Source organism: Aythya fuligula, chromosome 2 (assembly GCF_009819795.1).
Source record: "Aythya fuligula isolate bAytFul2 chromosome 2, bAytFul2.pri, whole genome shotgun sequence".
NCBI classification, from domain to species: Eukaryota; Metazoa; Chordata; class Aves; order Anseriformes; family Anatidae; genus Aythya; species Aythya fuligula.
The window spans coordinates 137,535,186-137,550,593 of record NC_045560.1 but is presented as its reverse complement, the minus strand read 5'-3'; the positions used below and the strand labels follow the sequence as shown (position 1 = coordinate 137,550,593).

At 36.4% G+C, this 15,408-nt stretch overlaps 1 protein-coding gene across 1 annotated transcript in view; it reads right to left on the bottom strand.

The window, feature by feature from the left end:
* Positions 1-15,408, bottom strand: part of VPS13B (vacuolar protein sorting 13 homolog B) — a 459,490-nt gene that overhangs the window by 107,694 nt on the left and 336,388 nt on the right. The window contains 2 exon segments of the mRNA XM_032182423.1: positions 2,702-2,839; positions 12,027-12,729. Coding sequence (XP_032038314.1) covers positions 2,702-2,839; positions 12,027-12,729 — 841 coding nt within the window.

Genomic DNA, 15,408 nt, shown 5'->3' with positions numbered 1-15,408 from the left:
ACATCATAATTAAGGTTGTCTGGTGATCTTACAAACATTTTGCTGAGGTTCCTGTCCTTAATGAACACCTGCAGGCTTAGTTAGGGCCTGGTGATGCAGATACCTTCTCCAGACCCACGCTCTGTACGCCAAGCTACCTCACCCAAGAAGTTGTGGTTAGAGAACTTTTTCCCCTTCAAGTAGAGTTAGTAACTTGTTTTCCAGTAGTCTGCTCAGGAGTTGTCAAGCTTTCATAACCCCTTTGATTGTGCTATTCTGATGCCATCGCATGTGGAAAGTGTCTTTCACTAGTAATTCAACAAAACACCCTTGGAATGGCTCTTGGTAAAGGTTAGCCTAGTTGAAGAGTATCTCATACTGGCCACAACTGAGATGAGAAAAATCTGCAGAGGAATGCAGAGCTGTTCTATTATATTACCCTGGTAAAATACTTTATTAAAATTCAGAGTAATTACTGTTGAGTCATGTTTAACGATAGTTCCAATTAGCAGCAAATAGATGATAAAAAGAATGCCTTTTGGCTAAGAAGAGATTCTGGATGAAAGCTCTGAGGTTTTATGTGCCTTGCAAGAATAAATAGACTGGATTTTATGATGAGTTAATTTTTGTGGTTTTTTTTTTTTTTTTTTTTTTTTTTTTCGGTTCCCTATTTTGCCAAATACCACGGAGGGGAGAGATTTAACATTGATTCAGGATCTGACTGAATTGTTGAGAATGGGGTAGAAACCGAGACCACTCGTGAACATGTACTTTGCAAGCTGGTACCAACTTCCTTGTTTGTTAGTTTAGTTAGAAAGCTGTCCTACTAGAACGAATGTGTCAGGGAAACACCTTCAGGCATTTAATAAATTAAATATAAATGCTGGGCCAGGAAACTGCAATAAGAACCTTAAGAAACGGGAACGGAAAGACAAGGGATCTGGGAATGTGGGAACCTGCCAGAGATATGGGGAGAGAGGACTAGTAAATCAAAAAATTGGAAAAAATGAGGATAAAAGAAAACAAAACTGGCAGCAGTGACCAAAATATTGTAGTGTCAAGAGAGAATACATTTTCCTTTTGGCTTTCCAATGGAGCTCAAAAATCTTGACTCCCCACATTCCTCTGCTCTTATCAGGTATCTGTAAAGCCCACTGATAGTGTCTCCCCCTCTTATGCTGATCATGCTTAGACTGAAAATCAACTATTACTATTATTAATCTTTTAGCTCAAATGGCAGTAAAATATGCAGAAGGTCTGAAGGTTCAAAACCCTATTAATGAAGCCAAACAGTGATCAATATAAGAAAAACTGCATTGTCAGGTGGTTTTAAAATCTTGTTTTAAAGGAATGCCGTTAAAGCAGCATAGAAAATGAAAAAAGTGGCAATGATGAGGTTGTGAACTTTATTCTTTCAAGACTCTTACCTGTCTGCATGTAAAAAAAATGGATTTTCAAGTTACCTAATGAAATATTCGTAATCATCTGGTAAATACACATCATCTCTCATTCTCTGGTAGTTTAGTTTGATAACCTGAGGGCTGATATGCAGAAATGGTAACTGTTTCACCCAAAGACCATAGGAACTGTGCTTCCAACACCTAAACTCCTGTATTTTTAATTAACTTGGACATAAAATTGTCAGTTTTAAATTGGCAACATTCATGTAATGAAAAAAAACCTTCACCTCAGTTACCTCCTGTGAAATGGCAAGGGCATACTACGCCATCACCCACAGGAGGGTTGTGCAACTAAATGAATTTGTCTGTAGTGCTCAGATCTTAAAGCTGTAAGCAATGCAGAGGAAATATGTAATTATTTTGTAGAGCTAGCTTCACATAACGTGTTAGACTGTATAAACGTGTACCAGGATTAATAGAAAAACCCAACATGGAAGAGTTGCTCACTAAATGACTGATAACAGCTCATTCTGTGCTGAGTAAAGAAAATATATTTATGAAGAAAGTTACACAATTCAACAAACTATAGTAAGAACGCAAAAGGGAGCTGAATTATGATGGCATAGGTAAATGTAGGTCTATTTTCTAACTTTCAATACAACCTTAATTATATTCTACATAGTACTGTAGTTATAAATACATAATTCACAACATAGATAATACATAACAGTTTAATTTGCAGGAGTCTGTGATTCTTCAGGAGTCAGACTTCAAGTCACTTAAATCTTTTTAACTAAATCCTAATGAACCGTCATACTACACCACTTGTATTCTGTATTAAAGAAACGCAATATAAATATTATTTTCATGTTTGCAGTGTTAGCAATTTAGATTGTATGGATTTGTAGTGCCAGGTATCCAGATTCCAAAGAACACAAGAGAAGGCAGATCATTAAAATCTCCAAAACCAATTTAAAAGTCAGCTTTTATAAACATACTTCAATAAATTTTAAAATCTCAGTTGTTCAAGAGCTAGAAGCAGGTTTACATTTTATTGGAAATTTGCCAAACTCAGGCTTCTAGAGGGGTAAAACTTCTATAATGACCTTGAAAAGAAAATAAATAACCAGGCCTTAAACCTGTGACTGACCTAGGACTGACCATTCCTCAACTGTGATTTCAGTTCAGGGTAACAATGGGAGGAAATTTTCACATTCATCAGCAAGGAATACAACATTTTTCTGATGATGATCTGTGTGTATTCACGTGCATATCTGTAAATAAATTATGTTATGAAAATGGAGCTTAAAGTCAATGCTTACCTGGTCCATTAAGGAAGTCTTTAATTTGTACCGTGATAAGAGGAGGGGGAATACCACTTTTAGCATCTACTTCTCCTGCTACTGTTTGCAACCAAATCTTGCAATAATCCAGAGCTTCTGGTAGCGTCTTTCCAGGATCTATAGGTGATAATGATCATATTCATTAATGATATTCCAGGAATAAGACACATAACAAAATGCTACATAAAGTCATTAAGTAAAGCTGAGAAGTTTAAAATGTATACACAGTAGATAAAATTCTTAATACTGTTACACACAGCATTTGTGCTGACATAGACAGTGCATGTGTTTAACAACGCATGCATACATATGCAAGAGAGCAAATCCAGTATCACACAAAATGAAGAAAAATTGCAAAAATACCAAGAGAAATATGAGTAAAAGATATCACCCATCACAAGACAACTTTTAATAGCACTTAAACTGATCTTTTAGCAGTACTACTTTGAAGAGAATCAGCAATCCAAAATCACTTTCCAGACTGTATTTTCATTACCGCTTAAGAAAATAATAACAGCAAGATAAAGTTTAAGAGATCAGAATGCTAACAGATCTCAAGGACAAAGCACAATGATATTGCAGTTATGTCATTCTCTTCAGGGTTTCACTCACACAGCATGTTTAGCTTCTAAAACCAGTAGCTATTCTTGGATAGCATCTTGAATGGTATTCCTTTGATCAGACCGTAATATCACATAAGTACATGAAAATTAATTTCCTCCAAGTGGTATTCCTTTCTTTATTTTCTGCGTATCACAGATGGCAAAAACAGTGCTGAAGATAGGCTTTTTATTCTTTAGCAACTTGTGACCTTTGTTACAGTAGTCCTGAATTCTGGTACTACACATCTTAAATTCTAAATACTGCATTATTCTTTAGCATCAAGAATGCTACTTAAATTATCAAATACCTGCCTCACCTTAAAGATTTAAGATTTTCTTGATTAAAGTTCATCTCTCCCATTTTCAGTCAATTAAAAATTGTTAGAATTGTTTTATTTAACTAACTGTTACAGAATGGATTCCTTTCAAGAACAGTATTTACATACCCGCTATTATACTCAACATATGGTATCGTGGTATCACAGTCATATGTGGGCTGGGTATATAAAGTCAGCTTTGGAATTTGTATTTCTTGACCTTATCATGTGATTCATATAAAACTTGGCACATACGAACCCTTATGTGATTTCAAAGAACCTACTGAAACCAATTGATCATGACTTTAGATCTATATGGAAAAGATCAAAAGTTAGCACATTCTTCTGTTTTTATTTGATCAATTTTCAGGCAATGACTTTACAGCAGTATTTGTACTGCATGGCATATACATTACAGCCTTTCCTTCCCTTTATTCCCACTATACATTTATAAAGTCAGCTCTCAACAGTTATTTAAGAGCTGTCACTGCATACAACAGATTTGTATATTTTCCATGTGAATTTCTACATTTTTATGGTTCTCAGTCCTTTTCTTTAATTACACTAACCAGAATTGTATGGCATACTCTCTTTTCTGTAGTAACTGCTTTAGGGAATTTCTTTTTCCTGTGTCTGGATTTTGCCCAGCATACTGAAAATAATAATAAAAATTTTTACCACTGAGGTACGCATATTTTTTCTTCAAAATATAGTTTTGTAGTTGTGCTGAACAAGAATCTCAGACTTGGATCTATTTTGTTTTGCACTTGTAGCTCATCATAAACAATATACTAATGCTTTTCAGAACATACAGCATTGTAAAAATGACACTGTGCAATGCACATCGCTAGATCACTTAAATTCATCTTTTTATTTTATTTATTGTTCCTTCAGAAATATTAATGTAAACATTGAGGTTTGCTAATATGGAGTAAAATATTTCAGTATGCTATTACTTTGTCTCATGTCTGAACGATATTGTGCCATACTTTATATAACAACCTAGATCAACCAGTAGAAATTAAGAAATTCCAGTAAATTTATTCAAACATTGCTTTTTCAGAGTATACTTACAGATATTCCTACTGTCCTAAGACATGTTTACATTATAAAACAGCTAATAATCATTTCACAGTTGTAGTTGTTCAAAGATGAAAATTTATTTAATGAAAGGAACTTACATAGCAGAAAATCCTTGCATGACATAAGGCATTAGCTATACAAATAACAGCCTCAGGGCACTGTACTGCAGGGTTGCATGTATTGCAGCATGTAAGCACAGAATCAAAAAATAAATAAGTAAAGGAGCCATTGGGCTCTTGGAAGATTATTTTGCTCTGTCATGTCTCCAAGGTGTGCAGCACCATCATCACCCCTTCACTATGTGGGATATATCAGGACTGGGACACATGAAAGACCTCAGAATTTATGCATTAGGAACACAATACAAAGACACCTCAACACACAAAATTAGCTCAAGTCCAACAAAACGTATTACCTTTAACACAGCACTGGCCTTAAAGAGTTCAAGCTTTTTTTTTTTTTAATAATTATTTTTATTTTTTATTTTGTGTGGAACCATGGTGAACAGATAATTCTGGCAGCAGGATAGCTGCATTGTCATAGTTCAGCATCTGAGATAATAATCCTCAGGGGCCAGGGTATAAGTTTTTATACAATAAGAAGAAAGCTAAATTCCAGAGGTTTCAAAACTGTCTATACAAGTGCTTATCTCAAAAACTTGAACGAAGCTCCAACGAGGATCTACTAAATGTATCTGGGTAGGACAACTTCATTTACACTGAAGGTCAAAAGAGTAAAATATGTGTATCCTGATTAAAAAAAATAAAAAATTCTAAGGTAGAAAACAGCATACATGTTTTCATAGGATTAAGGATCAGGAAAAGAATAGAACAATATAAACAAATAAATAAATTCCTATGCCACTTTGCAGAGGAATCACCAGAGAAGCAATAGAATGAAAAAAAAAAAAAAAAAGAAAATTTAGGCAGAAAAGTAAGAAATTCCTGATGGGGAATAAGGATTCCTATTAGGAAAAGGACTCTTCTCCCTCAAGGAAACGATGGAAATGTTCAAAATGTTTAAAAATACACTTGACAGAACACTATAAAATATACAACAGGGAACAATTATGCATCAGCAGGGAACCGGTCTGAATAATGTATTATAATAGGTCATTTCCATTTCCATTTTCTATGATTCTCCCAAAAATCAACACTTAAATTTGCAGTTATTTGTATAAAGAAAATGCTGGAGAAAACCCAAGGGATGCATATATAAGCAAAAGGAGAGGCTAGAATTACTCCGCAGCAAGCCAAGAGAGAGAAAAGAAAGGCTTGAAAAGTGAAGAGCGGTGAAGACGGCCAGAAATTCTGTCCTCCGCATGATGTGAAAAATTTGTCTGGGGCAGCAAAAGAAAAATGGTGGGACAACCATCACAGATCAACAACCAAGAGTGTAATTTAAAATCTGTAAGACTGAAAAGCTGCGAGACCTTGAATACTTCCACATTGTTTTCCTTTATTATGATTATTACAATTGAAATGAAAAAAAATATATATATCTCTGGCTATTTTTGAATCCACCAAATATTCAAAGCCACTTTTAGTCCTGGTAAGTTCCAGATCTTGTCTCCAAGATTCAGAGTTTATGAAGTAACTTCCTAAACTCGATTTGGATTTGCAAGTTTTGATTGCAGTTACCTCCCACTCATTCTCATGTTAATAGGAGATGGCAAAGCCCAAACTTCTGAGGGGGGAAAGGAGAGGATGGAGGCAGGAGAAATTTCACATCTCAAAGATTTTCATTTTTCAAAATGTGTTTTTTGACCCTGTTTGTACCTGACAGCCAGGGCACCCTGGGGGAACAGCCCAAGGCAGGCGTTAGCAGGGGGACCGGGCTACCGAGCGACTTGGTCCCTCCAGCTGGAACCTCACCCAGGCCAAATGAGATCTCCAACAGGCTTTTATTTCAATGGATGAATCATGGCTTGGTTTGCAGTCAATTTTGCAAGCCAGTACGATGCTGCAATCTTCCCCGCATTTCCAGCTCTGAAGTGGGACGTTTGGTGTTATTTTAAAAATGGTTTCTATTGGAATTTAGTGAACTTAAATGGGAAAACATTTCTGTGAGCGTACTCACAAGTGCTGTGTCAGGAAGTTCCTAAATGAGCATTTGCAGTAACCCAAGGCATGCACTGCACACCCCTAGGCCAGTTCATCTTTACTGGTGGGGGCTGCACACCTTTATGACCCTGGATGCTGATGCACCGGAACATAAACACACTCAGAGGGGAGGGAACAGGTGATACTCCAGCACAAGTCCCTCAATGCTGTGCTAAGAAACAGCTTTAAATCCTCTTTCTGCTTCGGAGGAAGCCCAAGCTGACAGAGAGGCAGTGAATGAGACTTCCTGCCAGATCCAGCCTGTGTTTCTCTCCATTCAGCCTGGGCTTTTTCATTAGATCAGAGGTTACATGTGGTCTTAGCTACTGCATCTGCTCTTCATGGACCCCCTGCCATCAAAGGCGTGGGTGTAAAAAAAAAATAAAATTAAAGGCAAAAAAAGAGAGAGGATAATTTTGGACAGCCTCACAATGGCTATTTTTTTTGCAAATGCTTCACTGGAGGAAGTTGAAGAAATTCCATGCATAACACATATTTATTTGGAAATTTCTCTCCTTTAAAATGGCCAAGCAGCACAACCTCCTCTTTGAAAATAAACAAACAAACAAATAGAAAAAAGATTTTTCAAGAATGCCCAGAGCACAATGCTCAGGAAATGAGGCAATTTTGTATCTGGATTACATTACCTGAAACAAAGCAAATAAAAGTTTAAAAAAATATTTATAAAAGCAGCTTATGAGATTACATTAAAAACAATTGCACCCACTTTTATTTAAGTGGAAATGGCCAACGCTCTGTTAGCAAAAACTAACGGCTAGCAGATGCCATTTTTTTAAAACGTAGGATGAGCAATGCATAAAAAGGGTTGTTTTATAGTATCTTTTGGGCTACCTACAAAGGATCTTACAAGTCAACTCAGGGAACAGCTAGTCTTTTTAATGGCATTTATTGAGGGTTTAATATTTATCCCATTAATTTATTTACTTTGATTTGAAGTTCCTATACCTGGCACTAAGTACCATAATCATAATCAAGCTGTGCGAGTACAAAAATAATTTAAAACACAAATGAAGCAGCTTAGCACAACCATAATAAAACAGAGCTAACATTATAACAACCTAGTAACTTTCCTCCTCCTCCAGACTGACTTGCCAGTGGATGTGCTTTGAGAGAAATACTGAGGAAATTGAAAGCACAGCCACTAGTCTTTAGCTCCAAGGCAGGCAAATGCTCCCAGATACAGACCCAGGCCTGCTGGAAATGTGTTACTGTTAACTGATAATTGACATGCTAATAGTACTTAACTTTTAAATATTCTATTTCCTCCAATTTTCTTCTCATGTACTTATTTGTTTCATCTTTCAGTTAGTGAAAAACAACCCCAGACACAGCTAGCAAACAGAGGAACTAATTTTTTTTGGAAGAAGCTCAGTGTTTTAGCCACTGGGTAATACCCTCTCACACATAAAAGAGTGATAGTTTAATGTAAAAATCTTGAATTTTAAGCTCCATTAACTTGAAATCTTTTTTTTTTTTTTTTTTTTTTTAAGAAAAACGCCTCCCCCCCCCCCCCCCCCCCAAAACCCTTATCCCAAATTGTGGTTCAAAGTAGTAAATTATCACAAATTTCATTTTGTCAGTTACCTACTGTTACCTATTTTGTTTTCAGACTTCATGTTGGTGCAGCTTTACAGGATAATTTCCCTATTTTATTCAAAGCTTTATAAAACAGACTTTCATCAAATACCCAAATAGCTATAAGGTCCAGAATATTCTTCGTTGACTTACACTCATGGAAAAGGCAATAAAGGGATAAAAGCCATAAGTAGGTCTAAACTATTATCAACTCTTCCTTACTCCAAAGCAGTCTTGGACCTACCTTCCATGAAAAAGTAAGATCTTGTTTCGTAATACAATCTTGTACTGCTTCTGCCTTGCAAGATTTGAGAGAATTGTTTTAAAAATGCAGACTCTTTGGTGAAAAGCAGTAAGGAATTATAGCACTGCATTTCATAAGACCTGAATCCACGGCAGTTGAACTAATAGTAGTGTCTTCAACGAAACTGATTCAAAATGATTTTCCAAATGTTTTAGAATAGTCCTAAAATGTTCTTATGTGGCATATATGGTATATTTACATGCACAGGATGATTTGAAATGTCACAGTTTTTATTAGCATATTTTGGATCTAATCTACATAGCTCATATACAGTTAGCTACGTAAGCTTAACCGCATTAGTGTAAGTAATGAGAAACCACCCCCACAGGAGTACCAATAAAACTTCATAACAAATGACATATATTTTTTCTTCTGCCCAGAGGAGTCTTGATTTCAGCAGGTTGTGATGAAATTTGCCGTGTTATATCTGTGGCTGTGCTGTTGCCCATCTCCATCCTGTGGTGTCATGCACACAATGTTTTCATCAGGCTTAGTCCCACTGTTAAAATGTTTTTCAAGGGGGAATATCCTCTGCTGGTAACCTAGTTTAAATATATCTCTCATATTTAGCTTGTGTCCTCCTCCCCACTGTATCGTAGATAATTGAGAATTAGTTGGCATGCTGACACACAGACACAAGAAGGGAAGGTTTTTAGAGTTTAACTGGAAATATTCTTTAGCAACATTCCCTATAAATTAAACATCATTTATGCCCTCTTCCCATCTTCCAGTCCTTAACATACAGAGAAAAAAAAGACCACAACAGGACATAGCTATTGTACAGATGGAGAGAATCTAACTTATTTCTTTCAAATGAACTTTATATCATTCTTCATTTGGATGATACATCTCTTTCAGATAAAACTGTCAGCAAATAGTCACAATGTCATGAAAAACTGGAGTGATTGATGAAATCAACTGCAGCAACATAGAAAATGCAGTGCAATGCTCCTGATGTTGTATTATATGCTATGTAATATACAGTGTATGTATATAGATATATACACACACTTATATATATAAAAAATAGTTAATTGCAGTTTTGCCTCAAATACAAGTGCTAGAAATATAAAATAGAAGTTTCCAAAGCTACATGTTACCACAATGGTATGACAACATTAATCTTGAATGATGCAATCACAAGCACAGCAGGTCTTCCTAAACAAGAGGCAATAAAAACTTTATACTGCCTATTTTGTTGTGCAAATTAGCATATGACTTTAAGTGTTTAAGTGTGGATTAGTTTTATTAACTTACTAATACATTAAGGGTGGTGTTTTTAGGCACTAGAACTTTGGCACCCACCTCTCAAACTCTATTAAAAAAAGGCATAATGCTTTGGCAGAAAGCACAGGATCCTGCCTGATACATGAGTTAAGTATTTATTACTGCCCACAAAAGCAGCAGGATGAGACCAGAACTTCTGCGTTCACATTGTGTCTGATTCCCACCTCCACACTGTTTCACCTTTGCCCGATACAAAGACAAAAAGCCAAAGAAAAGGATGAGACCCATGTAGGCCTAATCTCTGGTTCTCCAAGAAGGCCTTTCCAGCTCTCTAGCTGGTGAGCTAGGACCCCTCAGGCTGTATGTTTCTATCATCTTTACCACTTAACACTTCTTGCCATGCTTCTGTGCTCTCTGACCCACCTTCAATTTGTAGGAAGACTTTATTGCTTTATAGCTCCCATAGGTACAAAGGTAGCGAAAGGCTTTGGAAGTTAACAGTAGCAGCAGAATGGCGAGAACTTTGCCCAGTTTATTGGTAATGCAACAGCAGCTCGTACAAGGACACATCTGAGTGTCTCAGACATGAAAATGAAGTAGTGACTTCATGAAGTTGTGATCTTAAACTTACAACTACTCCCACTGCCCTTCAAGCTTTGCTCTGTTAATTGATTTGCTAATTCTTTTCATATTAATTATTACAATGATAATCTTTTATATGGTATTTAACAAATAAAGATGGGAATCTGAAGTAAATCAAACTCATGACACATCTATGTTTCTCTCAAGACAGGATAGCAAAAACAAAGGAAGATGAAAATGGAGGACTGATAAAAGATGCATTCTCTGCCATGTTTTCTTCTCTCTATTTTAAGTATTTTCTCTCCAGCTGTCTACTCTTCCTCAATGTTTAATCCCAATAAAGTTCCACAATTGCTCAGATTTCTGGAAGAAGTTAAGATTTATCAAAAATAGCATTTATTAGTCTTTAATGGCATCTATTAGTCCAAACACATGGCTTTAATCCCAATTTTCAAAAGATACAATCTATACAATCTCACTCAGTAGAGATTCAGTATAGCTGCATAAAAAAGATATTATACTTTATATAACTGGTGTGCTGTATGAAATCTGGCATGAAAAAAACTAGTGATGTTTTTTATCTACAACTGTCATTCAGTAATCAACTTAAAAAAGAACAAAACAAAACAAAACACAAAGAAAACCTTCTCTAGGTATTTTTTGATCAAATTCCTGCATCCTCAGGTACACTTTTTGTGTGTGTGTGTTTTGTTTTTTTTTTTTCATAACAGTTTGTAGAGTAATGATGCATCTCATTAAATTCTTATACTGAGTACTGGCTGTCAGACAAATTAATTGCAATCATTTGATTTCTCTCTTCATCAGTACACATAAGACAGAAAAATAATTGTTCAGAATTTTCCCACTAAACAGTTATTCTGGTCTTTCTTATTATAAACTCTGCATATTAAATTAAAAGAGAAAAGAAGTAAATTCATTAAAAACCTATACCCCAGCTGAATGAAAACTTAAAATAAATGACATCATTAGATGCCTTGGAAGATCACTATAATTTTCTTATAGATTATGATCAAAACACCAGGTGCTTCTAAAATGTCTTTCTTTACATTTTATCAGTATTTTAATTTGGGGAAATTCTGTGATACTCAGCCTTATGAAATGCTTTTTTATGCCTTTTTTTTTTTTTTTTTTTTTTAAAGAAATCTGTTTGTCTTACTACTCTTCTGCAGAAAACACTAAGAAGCTGAAGTCATGGAACAGTCCCTATGACAGTCTGGCGCTGAGAAAGTAATATTGAGGAACATGAAGAAATGTTTGCTGAAAGGTTCGATCTTAATTAATTTCAAACGTTTTTCACACTCGATTGATTTAGCTGTGGTGTGTAATCCTTAAAAAATGAGTATTTACCAATTGAATTCTAAAGATGTCCCAGAAGTCCACCAGTTGTTTTCTCTTCCACCACCCCAGTAACTTTCAGAAGTGTGATAATTTTGACATTTATACCCAGGAATGAATGTTAAATGATCTTACCTGTACACTTGTAGTCTGAGGCTACTCCCTTAAGACCGGCATCAAACACTGATATTTCTACCTTCTGCTTTCTGTGGTGGCAGCTGAGGAGCACAGAGGGCTGTGACACAACGAGGTAGAGAAATGGTTGCAGCTCGATGTCACCAGTTCCCCTGCGACCGGGCTGCCGAACAATAGTTATACCCAGGGCTTGTCGAGCAGATGACCTGGTGGAAGCATGCAGACTTTCCAGTGACAAAAGACCTGTTTTTCTTCCAGTAGGTGGGGGAACGTTGCTGTTCAAAAGATCATCTGCTGTGACGGAGGAAATGCCTGGCTGACTGGGCTTCTTGGTATCATGGCTGCTACCTGAGCCTGCTTCTGGAAGGTTCAAGGAGCTTTTGCTTATTTTCTCACCATCTTTCTGCTCCTGTGGTGATTTTGGTTTAGGTAGGGCAGTGCATGAGTAAGTCATCAGGGAGATCCGGCTTGCTGTAACAAAAATGTCAAAAGGGATGAAATTGAGGTTCTTCACAATGGAAGACTGGCGGGAGGGACGGGCAATGCGGTGCTGGCTGGTGCCACTGTGCTGCTCGATCTGAACGATTCTGATCTTAACGCTGTCACTGCCAATTCCACTGTCCTGTGCTCCACTGTAACGTGAAGAAGTCTCAACTGTTCCCCCATCAGACACGTCCATTTTTTTCTGCTCTTGTTTGGAAACCTGCAAAGGAAAATATTATATTAGCTTATGATATCCATATCCCAACTGTTTCCATTTCAGTGGCAGCAAACAATCACTATATAAACATGATGTCAAAAAAGAGAATTATAAAAAATATCTGCCAAGTTAACTTTAACAGAGTAATCACTCATGAAAACACAGCAGGTGTCTGTTCCAATGAAATGATGACTCACAACAGATGAAGTGCCAAAACAACATGTGAAGGAAAAAAAATAAAGATTTCTAGGCTTACAATTCATTTTTTTTTCTAAATGGTTCCTTATATGCTAAAGATTCTACAAGAAATATAAAGATTAATATGAAACCATATCTCTGTAAAAGAATACATCGTAAATAAAAAGCCTAGTTATAACTATTTTTGAGCATTTTGAAATAGTTTTGAGCACTGATGCTCAAGAAGTCTTCTTTGGCACTAAAATATTTTACTGTGACAACACGAAAGAGATAGCAATATTAATCTACTGCAAAATGACAAAAAGATAAAATAGAAATTGTAAGCTGAAAAGTGTAAATATTATGTTGTAGAATTAGTATTTTTCTTAGAGTTATGGAAATAACAGCTAATTTACATTAAACACCAAAGTTGAAGGAAACATCATGCAATATCTATAGACTACCCCTGTGACGGAGTCTGAGCTCTTAGCTTACCAAGACTCACCAAGAATAACCTTGGCTGGGTTTCCAACCCTGTAATCTACAGGGTTTCAGGTGAGAAATCATTGCACATCGAACTATTTCAAAAACAAAACACACACCACTGAATAAACACTTAAAATAACTTCTATTGTAAGAAATAACCCAATGAAACAAAACTCATTTGCAGAGCTTACTATCCAGGAACAGGATACACTTGCAAATACTGCTGCTGAAACAAGTAGAAATCCTACAGAGAACTTGAGGACAAGGTGGGGGGCATACAAGCAAAATGATTTGGAAAGAAAAAAAATGCGTAAATTCAATAGTAATAATAATAAGTAATGACGATGGAAGACCAACTCTTGTGATTCATGTGGACTTTAGACTCATGCATTACCATGGAGAGCTTCCACAGAATTACTAGCACTTCTATCTGTGCTGCCCAGAAGAAATATTTCTGCTCCGATTAGCAAAAAAGTTACCGTAAGAAATGCCCAACTCTTTCAGATGCATGACCCACCCAGCACAGTACACCGTTTCTGACAGCGCTAGGAGGAGACCCTATTGAGAGAGACGGGATGCTGGCCACTTACTGCAATTTTTTCCCCCTTCTACTCCCTAAGCTCCCTAAGCTCCATAGCTGCTGCATTTGGGATGCCAGTGGGTACATGCCTGTGTAGTCCTTCTAGTGACACTTTCTGGACTTCTTATCATGATTTATCCACTTCCTTTCTGAATACGCTGACACTGTCTGGCCTCCACAAACTTCTGGGGCAGCAAATTTCAAAATCTGTATTCAGTTTAAACCAATCTCCCGCTAGTTCTATTGCATGACCCCCAATTTTTTGTAGCGTAGGATTTGAACAACTGTTTCATGGTCAGCTTTGTCAGTGCTGTTATGACTTTGTAAACCTTGATCACATACCCCTCAACCTTCTCCTCTCAGGACAGTAGGGTCCCAGCCTTTTGGGTATCTCTTCACAAAGCAGCTGCTCCAGCACCTTTATTTGTTTTAGTTTCCTCTCTCTGACTTATCTAACTCCACTATACACTTCTTAAACAGTGCACAGGGGAGTTAGATAAAGGAGCACAAATACGAGCACTACAGTTTTATATAGCAGCAAAACAATGCCTTAAGTCTTGCTCTCCATCTCCAAACTGATTATGTCCAGTATTTTGCTTTTTTTTTTTTTTGGCTGCCAGTGTGCACACTGACTCAATGATTTCATTTATTTGTTTATTTATTTTTCCAGGGCCTACTTTAACAGTTTCTTTTTGTCTTTTCTACTATAAGGAATCTTTGAAAAGGGAGATATAAACTAGGGTAAAACATACCTTAACTTCCATTTGAAAAATGTAAGCATGAATTAAAAGAACTTACAAAACTTATTAGCAACTACAGAAATGAAGGGCAGTGATTACTGAATTTCTTCAAACTTTAGTCTTTATACAGCAGTAAATGTAGGTTCTACATTTACTGTCGAAAATAGGTGGTGGTGGGAGTTAAAGAAAAGCTGCTTTTCTAAAGGTTCCTTTTCATTGTGCTTTCTGAAACAAAGGGAGCAAACCCTCCCCCTCTATTTCTTTAAAGGCATGGCCATACTAAAGAAAATATTACAAAGGAAATCCTAAAACAGAACCATTAACTAGCTGAGATTTTCTTTGAAAAGGTTTTTGCCAGCTCTGGTTACAATCTTTTCAGATTCACTCACGTACATATTTTTCAAATAACCAATAAACTTCCTTGTGGCTGATTTCTATGACAGACTCATATCACTGACTTGTAAAAGTGATACCACTTTTAATGTAGCCTCTGTAAAAATAACTGGAAACCATTCTAATGAATTACAACGTTATAAGCCAAGAAACCATGACCTCTCCTGATATCCTAGCAAGGTTAGACTATTTACACCTCAGCCTCTCTGTTTGGTAAACCATAACGTGCTTTCCCCGTATCTTGTACTGATGGTACTTTCAAAATGGCATAGATGGTTTTATTGTTCATGCATTGAGGGCATGCAA